A 12,718-nucleotide genomic window follows, 5' to 3' on the forward strand; every position below is an offset into this window, starting at 1 on the left:
ATATCACTTTTTGTAGAAGCAGGCTGTCTGAAGCAGAATATTATATTATGCTAATCAGCACTGGAGTACAAATCCTACATACATTGTACTGTTAGGATTTGTGTTTTTGTTCTCTCCCCCTCCCTTTTCTGTTTCAGAGCTTGAGTGTGGCAGGGGGCGTGGCTGGCTTTTTCCGGAGCAGATGAGACACACCTGCAATCAATCCCTTCATCTACCTCAGTATTTAGTCCTGGTCTTCTCATCACCACTTTGCCAGATAGCGTCACCAGGTTCTTGGATTTATTCCCGTCTTGCTTATTGTTTGCTCTGGATTTACCTACTCCTGTTTTCTCCCAGGTGTCTCCTGGTCGTCTGCCGTTGCCTCCGGAGAAGTTGGCCAGCTCCTTGCCTCCTCAGCCTGCCTTCGTTTGTACAATAAACTGCTTAAACTTGACTGTGTTCTGATTCTGCTTTGGGGTCCCTCTTCCCCCACCTTAACATTGTACATTGTTTTTCAAGTTGAGTAATGTTATACACTTAGTTGGTTGGTGAAGATTTATTTAGTTATTTTGGAAATAATTTGTACAGCTATATTAAACTCCTCCAGCCCATTAATTTTGCATGCAAAGTTGGCTCCTGTACTCAGGTCTTGTGCATCCTATACCTTCATTTTATACGCTTTGAATGACATGTATATTTGTTTATGTTCAGTCCACTTAATATTCGAAAAATTGAATAATATGCTACTTCCAAAAATATACTTTGTTATTTGGTATAATTTTTCACACATTACATTTTTAACTTTTACTTGAGTATATATATGAATGACAATTTTGTACCTCTATAGATCATAAGATTCTAAAGTGGTAATACTATCACTACATGAGTTGATTTGACTACAGAGAAATGCAGGAGAGATTTGATAGTTGACATGTTTTTGTGACTTTGGTACAGTCCTGTCAGGTTGTGGGTGTTGATTTCCCACACATACCATCGCTGGCGTACACTCCTCCGGCTCTTGAACACACTCTGGGGCTGACGATGGGGAGGAGGGTGCTCAGTAATTTAAACTCTCCCACAAAAGAGGTGAAGTCTGCGCTGGGCTCAGAGGAGATCTGGGCCAGTTCACTTCTATCAGCGCTCTTGATACCTGGGAAGAAACACATCATTTATTTAGAATGTTAATAAAAGGGCTGAAAGATTAAACGCAATCAAACCAAAATCCCAATTTCAATGGTCACTACCGGCTGGGTGATATGGTCGTAAAAATTCTAACTCTGATGTAATGGTTAATACGCTATTTTGATTATATCTTCAAATTTTTTGTTTCGAATACAGCTTTTGTCATCCTATTGGCCAGCCTCTTTCATGCTCTGGGTGAGTGATATGTTCTTAAAACCAATCACAGTGAAAGGTGACGTCTCCGAGGCAGCAGATCAAATAGGAAGTGATAGGAAGTGTTGTTTCCAGCTCCATGGCTTCAATAGGTTTTACATTGAAAAACTGTCACCCTTTTCGCCATGAAAGTTAAAGTGAGCCTCGTCATTTGGTGTTTTTATTTTGCCAGTTTGTCCATAAATAAATTGATATTCCTAATAAGAAACTTGACTCCAAATTCCCTACCTCCCTTATTTAAAGTTATGTCGTCTCTGTACATCAAAATATCGAATCATATTATGCAAAACGTGCTACCCCTGTACATTAGACATCTACAAACATGTTTAGAATTGTCATGGTCTTTATCAAAACTATTATAACTAATGAAAATGATATTTTGTTGTCTTTTACCATCATTGCCATGTGCATTAGAGCTAAACATGTGAACAATAACAGCAGAAAGCATGAAGTGGAATAACCCTTCAGGATGATTTAGTTTTAAACATATTTGACACGCACTCTTTCACCACTACAGAGGTTTCGGAACATGGGACAAACATGGAAACACAGAGTTTTTTTTCTCTCCTGTGTTCAGTCTAAACAGTCGTGCCACATGTGCATAAATAATGTAAATCGTACCAACAGCAAAGACGTGCACCCCTTGACTCCTCAGTCTCTGCGCAGGGTCCTGAACATTGTCCTGGGACTTCCCGTCAGTGATCAGGATGGTTATCTGTGAATTCAGACAAAGAAAATAACATTACATCTATTTCTCATGGATTTTAAAGGACGTTGCAACAGTCTAGCAGGTATTAGGACTATTGCTATGTATGTATGTATGTATGTATGCATGTTTTTTATTTGAATTCTAGAAAATACTACATTATCAAAACACAGGAATACTGTCTTCTGTCTACTGTCTTCTGACCCCATCTAAAATAAAATTAAAAGAAGAAAATGTGTATTTATTTTCAGTCTACACCACCTTGTTTGTTTATGTGGCAGTAAATGTACACTATGTAACATTTGCTTGTCTTGAGCAAAAAAAACACCAATAGTTAAAGCGAATGCTTGATAGATCATAATGTGTAATGGAAGTTCTTGATGAAGTAATTAAATCTCCATGAAGCATCTGACCCTCACCAGAAAAGTTCCAAAGTGCATCTTTAACTTTACTTCATCATTTAGAAAGTTGTATGAATGAAAGAAAAAATTGGATTTCCCTGTGTCAATGATTGTACTATTAAAACTTGATTTTTTTTTTTTACATCCCTATTGTTAATCACTGCACGTATTGACAAAGCCTTTCACCTTTGGCACATCCCGGCTGGAGGCAGGATTAAAGAAGTTATCAGACACAAACTTTAGCCCCGCGCCTGTTCGGGTATTTCCTCCTTTATAATTGAGATTCTGTACTGCGTTGACCAGCTCTGTGCCATTCAGGTATGAGGTAAAGGTGAACTCAACCCTGGGGAGAGAGAAAATTATTAGATTATGAATGACATGTAATGAGCCAACATAATGTGATACCAGAGGCTGAGAATCTGAACAGTATAAGTGAGATTCCTTTACAGAACCTATTATTTCACTCATTTTAAAGGTCCAATATATTATTAGTCTGTCTATATCTCCAAAGCTCAAAACGCTGATGTCATAAAGTAGTAGTTTTCAAATTAGTAAGTCCTAGGACTGGGAATCACATGGTCCCTCACGATTTAATATGATATGCTATATTAGGGAAAATAAGTGTAGTCCTAACGAGTCCTAGATTTGTACAGAGAGGCAGAGATTCTGGATGTCTGAGGCAGGAGAAGTTTATTTACCATCAGTCCAGGACCAAGTGAACTTGACTCAACAATGTGCATTACTATTGGCTATTCAAGCCTGACTATGCTTCCACACACACAGGGAGGTTTAAATAAGGACAGCATGGAGACAAGCTGGCCAAGATAAAATGTGTAGAACATAGCGTACCACTTCTGTGAGATGACCAAGGAAAAAGATAATGTTAAAAAAGGACAAATTCTGTAATAGCTGGATGACGCTAGAGCTAACCACAGAGAAATGTAACAATGAACTGGAGATGTCCTTGCTAAGCCTATGCAGGGGATGTAAAATTCCACAACAGGCTATACACGGTTCACGACACGATATTATCATGATTTAATGATACATGTGATAATCGATAGTACATCTGATACTCGCGATATGTTTCTGTTTTATAAGAACCATACACATTTTAGCAACAATATTTCTATTTGTTGTGCAAAGTTAATATGAAATACAACCATTTCAAATGATCAAAACAGTGAATATGTCAAGTGTATTACATAAACAAGTTTCCTTCTACTAAATAAGCAACTAAATTGTAGTGAGGTCACAAAAGAAATTGCTAAAAGATACCAAAAAATACTCAATAAATCAAAACAGCAGCCCACAATAAAGATACGATATCACCAATTTTAATATCTCAATATATCAATATTTAAATATTTTTGAACACCCCTAACAGGTACTTTATGTTTAGTTAAGTAGAGATTGGCAACTCAAGAGATTAAATTATCCAAATGATTCTGGTGAAGGTTTATGAAGTTTAATAACACTTCCTGTATCACTGCATGACATCACAAGGCAGAACAGGGTGTTTTCCATTTGCAGACAAAATTTTCAAGGTTTGTATGTAAAACATGAGTGAATCAAACAAAACACTAATCCGGGTAAGTTTTTGATGAGGAAAGAACATTATAACAAATAAAAAAATAGCCCTTCAAATAAATTCATCCTAAAAGCAAAGAATTTAAAACGTTTATCTTGGTTCTGTTGTTAGTTCAACCTTTTTGAGCCATTTCGCGATTTCACAACTACTTGAATTCTTACAGAGCAGGATCATACAGCAACGCCTTAAATCAATCATCCAACAAGCAACATAGAAATAAAATATTATTATTACCAGAGCCATGGAACAACCTCAATAAAGTCTGGCTCACTGATGGTAACTGCATTTATTGCTCAGAAATACAGGTGGTTGTAAAAGTTCAGGCATGCAAAATTAGTACGAGTATGTCATCTAAGTACATACAATGATATTTCTACACTTTTTTTTTTTAGTTTAACTTTTCATTTACATTAGCATGAAGCTTGAACACCAGCCAAGATATTTATAGGCAGGTTTTAGCACATTTTTGATAGATGGCAAAAATATGATTTAACTGTTGCCACAAGCGACTCAAGTTATGTGAGGATATGCTGCTTTTTTCTTTTTTTTTTTTTAGGCCAATTGGGAGTCTACTGGGATATGACAACATCTATAACACTGTTTGACACTGAAAAAAGATATGAGTTTAGACAGAATATGTAAATATAGAATAAAAGAGAATAGAGAAGAAGTGTTAAAAAAACATACTATGCTTTTTTTCTGGGCATTTATTAGATTACATATATTCATTTACCTCATTTTGTGTTTGTTGTAAAATGCAACATTGGCCTAAAATGGCTTAATAATAGAAATATGTTCATTGTCTTCCTGTTACTGTAAACTGCAGAACTGGGGTCAGAAAGTGGGTGGAGATTAGGTGTGTGCAAAATATCAAAATATCGATATATCATATCACCTAATGATACAGTATCGATATCATGGACTGCTGTATCGATATATTGCCAAGAGAATTTTTTGGTATATTTTATTTAGTTATTTTGTTATAGCACTACAGTTTTGTTGCTTGTTGCTTGTTTAGTGGAAGGAAATTAGTTTATGCAACACATTTGACAATTGACATTTTCACTGTTTTGATGAGTAAAATGTGTGTGTTTCATATGAACTTTGCACAAGAAGTGGTTTAACAAAAACTTTTAGTATCATATTCATTATTTAGCCATTATTTTTACTGAATTAAAATAAGTATATATCAAAATATATATAACGAAATATATCACATTGAATCGAAAGTGTACTGTATCGAGATATGTATCGTATTGTAGCCTGTCTATTGAGGTATGTATCGTATCGGCAACTTTGTAATGATGCCCATCCCTAGTGGAGATAGGAGGTAGTTGAAAACAGACATTTTCTGTGTGCTCAACCTTGAATGCAGGACAATACAGGATTACTCAAAACATGCTTGAATCAACCAACAATGTGATGAGGGAACACTGTAATAACTATATCGACCGGTATGTTTTTGTTTTTTTTTCATGGTCGATGTCGATTCCGTGATACCAATTGTTTAGAATCCAGAGCAACTGATAAGCTCTGATGATATTTTTGGGCTGATATGCAGGGCCAGTTTGGACTATTTTGTTCAAATTATGCAATTTATATTTACTACAAACTCACACAAAGCCCTTTTGTCACCACAAAGCTTTAAGAGAGCAGTGTATTCAAATTTTGTGCAGTTTTCTTTTCGTATTAAAATGTTAATATAAAGCTTTATGTTTATTTTTTATTATTAGACAGCATACATATCGGCCTGTGCGGGTGATTTAAGGTCGATAGCTGATATGCTAAAAAGCCCAAATATGGGTCCAATATATCTGCCATATAAATATATCAGTGTATCTCTAATCGTAACATGGTTAAAAGATCATAAAACTGAACTCATTTGATTTAAAAGCTGTCTTTTCATCCTCAGACCTCATTCATATTATGTGGTCATTCACCTTGAAGTGTCACTGTATTGCACTGCTCCAAACCGTATCCCAGATGGACCCACTGAACTGACGAAGGGTTTCACAATCCCGGTCATAAAACTTTTCACTTGGAGAAAGTTTGCTCGACCGATACTCGATGAGCCATCCACTAAAAATACTATATCTGCCGCTTGGACATTATTGCACCTTCCTGTAATCAAAAAGGCAGTTTAAAGACAGAAAAACATACTATACCATGATAATAACAATTTTTTTTTTTTACCCTGAGCTTCAGATTGCTCCACGCCAAACAGGAGCAGAAGTATGGCTGTGACTAGGCAGCCCCACATCTTTAAAATCTATATAAAAGAAAATAAAAGTTAAAAGTGCAATGTGTCATTTTTCTGGTACAGGGTCTGCTACATGCTTGTCTCCATGGAGATGTAATTTCTTTGCTTGGAATGCTCCCCAGTATGGCATTAAATATAACCTCCTTGGAGACAAGCAGGTGACACCATGATCTCTGGACAGAGATGAGCCCGTTCACATCAAGAATGCAGTTTTAGATGGTACTTCATAAAAAAAAAAAAAACACTTAATTGAATAAATGTATGTTAGATAAGTTAAATTCTATACTTTGGAGCATTACAGATGACGTAATAACATCTCCATAGAGACAAACAGATGGTAGATCCCTCACCAGAAATCTTAAATGACCCTTTAAAGCCAGACATGAAACTGTCTTTTGTTGTTGGAATATTTATTGTCATGACCACTCCCCACCTTGATTTCGTTATGTAGATTCACCATGATCCATAACAGAAGAAAACCTTAATAAATTCTGCATGTAAAAAATACTTACGTGTTTTTATGGTCTTCCCACGGTCTTCTATTAAAGGGACTGATGCATCGTCACTTCGTTCTGTAAGGAAGAAAAAATGACACAAACACGAGTGAACAGAAATCGACAAAGGTCAAATAAAGCCTTGTAAATTTTCACATTCTAATATTTTCAAAACTATTTCAACAATAGATCTTTTTATCAGTACATTTGGCTCACACTTTTTATAACAACGAGGGAAGCAGATACATGATGCAGTTTACATGATGTTTTTTAATTCCGATTCAATTATTCCAAATTAATTAATTTAATTACTCCCCTTCGAGTTTACATGGAAATAATAATACCGAATGAAGGTTTACATGGAAAACACATTAAATCGGCTTTATTTAATTCCGCTCAATGTCTTGTGGTGGGGAAGGGTTCTGATTGGACAGGCACACGAACGTATTTACGTCGACCGGAAAAAACACACACTTCAGCTGCTACGGGCTTTTTTGTCATCTTGGTTTGTTGTTACGCATAGGGATGCGTACCGCTGTTCCCCAGTTTGTATGGGCGGGGTAACAGTCCGAACCCAGCCTTCTGAACCAGCGGGAGCAGCTCCAGTTCAGGTCGAGCCCTGATGAGCTGGACCGGGGAGGGGTGTTAGGTGCCTCAGGCTGAGAAGCACTTTCCCCAGGGAAGAATTAAGAGCACAGAGGACGGACCGCTCAGAACAAGATATAATGAACCAAACATGACTCGCGCCTCTGTCTGGATGTTTTGCACCACATCAGAACCAGCCGCAGCCCTGGAGCACGGAGGACAGGAGCAGCTCGCCCAGACCTGTAGTTCACAGCGCATTCTCACTTTCGCCGCAGGGATCCACTGGTCTTGCTCGCCCCCGTCTGTTACGAGTTATGTTACAATGCTGTTTCTACATCCCAAACATACCTGCTTCATTCCAAACTCTGCGTATTTAGGCTTCTCTCAAACAGAAAACACTCTGTTCCACCTTGTGATGTCATATGGACACAGGAAGCACTCCAAGTGTTTTTAAACTCCATACAACTTCAATAGAATCATTTGGATAATTTCAGCCCTGGAATTTCCAATCTCCATTAAACAAAAAATAAAAGGTAGTTGTTAACTTGAAAACTACCAGTGCATGACATCACAAGGTGCAACAGAGCATTTTGAGCTTTGGAGATGTAGACGGACTAATAATAAAGGGTTACTCACTCGTGTAAATGAAACAAAACACAACTCCAGGTATGTTTTTGATGAGGTAACAACATTTTAACATGGCTAAAACTCACAAGATTGGATAATAAAGGAAATTTAAAGAATATAGCCTGATCTCTAAACGACTTTGACAATCAGAAAAATGCTAGAAACAACATACTCCAAAAATAATGAACCTTGTTTGAATGCTTGTTGTCACCAAAGTAAACTGGGTAATTTGGGATTTCTTCAACGACATATTTGATTTTACATAATACAGTGTCATTATCAACTTACAGAGCAAACACAATGCATATTCAAAAATCTTACTAACAACTTAAACGCTTATTTAAATAGCTAAGTTATTTCTGGGTGACTTTTAGCTATTTACTGTACGTGTGTCATGAAGTCTATGAAAGATCCTAAATTCCATTGACTGCCCTATTGAACATACTAGTAGTGGTGGATGAAGTATTCAGTTTTGTTACTTAAATAAAAGTCCAGATACTGAAGCAAAAAATACTGAAGTAAAAGTATTACATGAAAAAAATGCTTAAGCAAAAGTATTAAAGTATTAAAGCAGGAGTATTTTGCAGAGATTTTTAGGACTATTAAAACATCAAAACAGTGATTTTGAGCTGATTTTAAGTGATTAAATTTATTTTTTAATTTTCTATAGCTGTTTTTATGTTTTTGTGTATTTGGTTTGCTTAAAGTTGGGCGTCAGATTAAATGTGCTAAAAACAAGTCTCAGTCATTTCAGCAGGTTTCACACCATAAAGAAAAGCACTTTTTACTTTTCAGACTGGACCTAAAATGTAGTGGAGTAGAAAGTACAGACACATGCTCTCAAATGGAGTGAAGTAGAAGTAAAAAGTATCCACTGTAAAAATGTCTTAAGTAAAGTACAGATACCTAAAAATTGTACTTCCCGATAAGTATTGTACTTTTACTTTTGTACTTTGCTACTTTGCACCACTGCATACTAGTAAGGGACGGTTGGGGCTGTGGAAATGTTATCTTGTTTCCATAAATAGGGATACATGTGGCTTTGCTAGTTGATAAGTCTAGCTTTTTAGGTTGCATAAGCATAAACTGAATATAAGATTGTGAATATAAGACTATATTTGACTCGGATGTAGCTAAGGTGATGCCGCTGGAGGACATCCTGAGAGTGCATTATTTACAGACATGCTTCCAATTTTCCAGTTTATATTGCTCCATCTACTGCTGCATTTATTAAGAATTTCCACCTAAATGTTTTTCAGAGTCACTATAAACATCTGCTTTGAGCTTGTTAACGCACATGTACGCATATTATGGCGTAGAGAAAGGGTGCACACAGAAGCCCCTCTTACAAACAGTTCACAGATGTAGAGCATAAAGCACAGCCCCTGATTTTGACTGAAGGGGCACAGAAAACAATATCAACAGGAAAATCAGGACAAACTGTTTGGGATAATTAGAGGAAGTCTGAAGTGATTTTCATTGGTCTGTAAAAGAATGCAGAGTGCATCGGTGAACCCTCACTCATCGTCTGATTGGTCTGAGCTCAGATGGATCCTATCTGTAGACCTGAACCATCTGTCAAGGTAAAGATATCTTTATCATCAAAGAGCTCCACTTTAACTGGATAGAACCAACTGAAAATGTATGGCAACTATGAGAAATAAATAATATTACAATAATAAGTATATGGCAATATACTAGTAGATACTGGAAGCCTAATGAGCCAAGCCAAGATTATTCATTTGCCTCAATCAATGGTTTAAAGGAGTCTCTTGGATTGCAACAGCCCAATCAAAAAAACACATTCACATTGTAACACTGTGGTTTCGCGATGCCTACAGGATCCAGGAGGACCCAGTCTAATCATACATATGTTTTTACTCCAACCTACTCCTTTTGGACTTTGTGTAACTTTCATTAATGTGTAACGTAGGGTTGGGCGGTATTACAGTATTACTGTATCCCACCAAAAAGTAATACTGTCTACACAGTATCAGTTTCATTACTGTCATTTAAAAAACCTGCAGCACATAAGGATCTAATATAATATTATATTTTATTGATACCTAAATTTGTATGCTCAGCACAAATGAATATGTGGTTGTATTTTCAATGTAATGCTATCACGATTTAAAACTAACAGTGTCTATAATGTTTCTTTTAACTATGCAGGGAGATGATGTTCAATTAGTTTTGTTTCGTTGTCACATCACAGCTCAGAAGAGAGACTAAGACAAAACAGCAAGTCAGGCCGCAAGCAAGTTGGTCCCCCCCAAAACATACTAGTACTTCTGCAATTGGCAGCATTTTGGCTTCAGGCGCACATTTGTTTATGTTTTACAGGAACAAACCTATTAAGTGCTGATAAGCATTTCCTTGTGCACTGATGCGGTCAGCTTCTGTCAGACTAGAGGACATGACTCAGTAGAATATGTGTTCTTTCTGCGACAAGGGATGTGTGGCTGACAGTGAGTCTGTTCTGTGCATGTATCATGTTGGAGATGGTTCATGTGAAACTTTTCAGAGATTATTGAGTCTGCAGGTCATACGCATAGATAGACCGTATAGCGGTGCAGCTTCCTAGCTGGTTTTGGTAATACAGTAATACCCCAGTAACATCCTGAGAAGCTTTAACAGTATAAAAATATGGATACCGCCTAGGGCTGGGCGATATGGATCAAAAAATATATCTCGATATATTTTGCTATATCTCGATATACGATATATATCTCGATATATGTTCAAGAAAAAATAACCCCCTAAAACTGAAAACTTGCAAAAACAAATCTGCCAAATTCCACAAGGTCCTTTTTTTAGTGTAAGAGGTCGGCAGTTCATATAGGAACATTTAAGATTACAAAAAACCCTAATTACATAAATAATCATTTAACTGTAAAATAAAAGAAATAATACATATTTCCTTCTTTTCATTCATAAATAAACCAACTCAACACAAGCTCATCTTTGTATTAACTCTGTTATCCAAACCAGAACCATAACATTAACCATGAGCTCATTTAGCAGAAGAAGTTCAGGATGTTCCTTATTTCAATAGATCCATGTTATTATCCAGCAGTAAGGAGCTCTGAGGTTTAATCCCACAATCCACTGCAGATCAAACCCAATGTTTCCAAACACTATTGTACAAGTGACACTGCAGCAGATTATTAATTAAAATCTTCTGCATAAATAAACTTTACATTGCTAAACTTTACAATATATAAAGCATAACGACTCTAGAGCCACATCAGCCCGTTTGCGATAATAATGTGTTTAATGCAGTTTTGCGCACGTGTGTTTACATTTTACAGAAACGAAACTTAAGCGCATGGCTCATTTGCATAAACAGCGCACTTCTCCTGCAGCTCTGCTCGTTTAGCTTCTTTCGGGCTAAAGGACGCGACTCAGTGGAATATGAGGATGTGCTGCTGATGCTCTTGTCTGTAAATGGTGAAAAATGTTCGTGGTGCTTGAAGCTTTTCACTCGCACCAACTTTCGGCGTTCACGGCGGTAGTGACGAGTGAAGGAGACACGAGCGAACAAAATCAGTGAGGCGGGGGCGCGCGGGCGACGAGAGAGAAGGTAAACAAGCGAAACGGCAAAATCAGAATTGAATATAAGCATTATATCGATATATACGATATGTCAGAATTCATATCGAGTTTAAAAACTATCTAGATATATTTAAAATATCGATATATCGCCCACCCCTAATACCGCCCAATCCTATTGTAAAGATAATGTCATGTATATAAACTGTATAAAGTGTGTATAAAGTATAATGTCACCCATAGCGTTCGGTTTTAGTCAAATGAAGTTCACAAGACTAGCAGTTACAAGGGCAACTTTGGGGCCAAGCTCCATAATAGGAATCAATTTTATTAACAGACAAAATAGAGAAATAAAAAGAGCAGGATCATGTGGAGCGGGTTAATAAGAACAAAGGACAAGGCTCACTGGAGCAGTTACCGATGTAAATCAGTGTTTCCCCTACCATTATATCTAGTGTTTTCAAATAACTGATTTAATGAACTATTAGGCATATTTGATTGAGTTGACTTTTGGGTTCTTGACATTTGCACAAATAAACTGTAGCCTTTTACTCACATTGCTATGCTAATAAGCAATTCAAATGGATCATATTTTAACCCAGACATAAAAAGAAACCACAAAATCGAGCCAACTCCAACTCGGTGAACTAAAGCTTAATATGTCCCAAATGTAAAAAGACTTTTTCTTTAAGACTTCCGCGGCCATATAAGGAAATGACGTGCACTTCAACTCCCAACGAGCCACACTAGCACACTACAGTTGAAGATATTTTTATTTTGGACTGTACTGGAGGAGTTTATTTCATGGTTTGGGCAGGTGTAGGGCCACAGCCTTCAGCCGCACTCGTTAAACTAATTTCACACACGATCATTACAGTAAATGTTAATTAGAGACATTTGGAAAGCCAGCTGAAGCTAAAACTAGAAGCTCCTGTGAACAGACTAATCCGTTACATATGTAGGGCTTAAATATGTCTGTTTGAAATGGTAACAGGAAATATTTGCAATTACACCAAGGCACAATGCTCTATATGTACAATTCTAGCTTATCTTCAATAAATAATAGATAAGTGCGCATTGACTGTTGATGAGCCTGGGGGTAATGGATTTTTAGATACAAAGATGCTA

The 12,718-nt window shown here is 36.8% G+C and overlaps 1 protein-coding gene across 1 annotated transcript in view; it reads right to left on the minus strand.

Annotated features, from left to right (window-relative positions):
* The window catches only part of col7a1 (collagen, type VII, alpha 1), a 122,149-nt gene extending 115,817 nt beyond the window's left edge, over window positions 1-6,332 (minus strand). Inside the window, exons 1-5 of the mRNA XM_055161022.1 lie at window positions 6,266-6,332; window positions 6,013-6,193; window positions 2,668-2,824; window positions 1,996-2,089; window positions 971-1,129 (exon numbers count right to left, since the gene is read on the minus strand). Coding sequence (XP_055016997.1) covers window positions 971-1,129; window positions 1,996-2,089; window positions 2,668-2,824; window positions 6,013-6,193; window positions 6,266-6,332 — 658 coding nt within the window. The remainder of the gene's footprint in view (window positions 1-970; window positions 1,130-1,995; window positions 2,090-2,667; window positions 2,825-6,012; window positions 6,194-6,265) is intronic.
* Window positions 6,333-12,718: the final 6,386 nt, after the last annotated feature.

This window comes from Boleophthalmus pectinirostris, unplaced genomic scaffold (assembly GCF_026225935.1).
Source record: "Boleophthalmus pectinirostris isolate CB_2022bp ecotype Guang Dong unplaced genomic scaffold, ASM2622593v1 HiC_scaffold_3, whole genome shotgun sequence".
In the NCBI taxonomy this organism is placed as follows: Eukaryota; Metazoa; Chordata; class Actinopteri; order Gobiiformes; family Gobiidae; genus Boleophthalmus; species Boleophthalmus pectinirostris.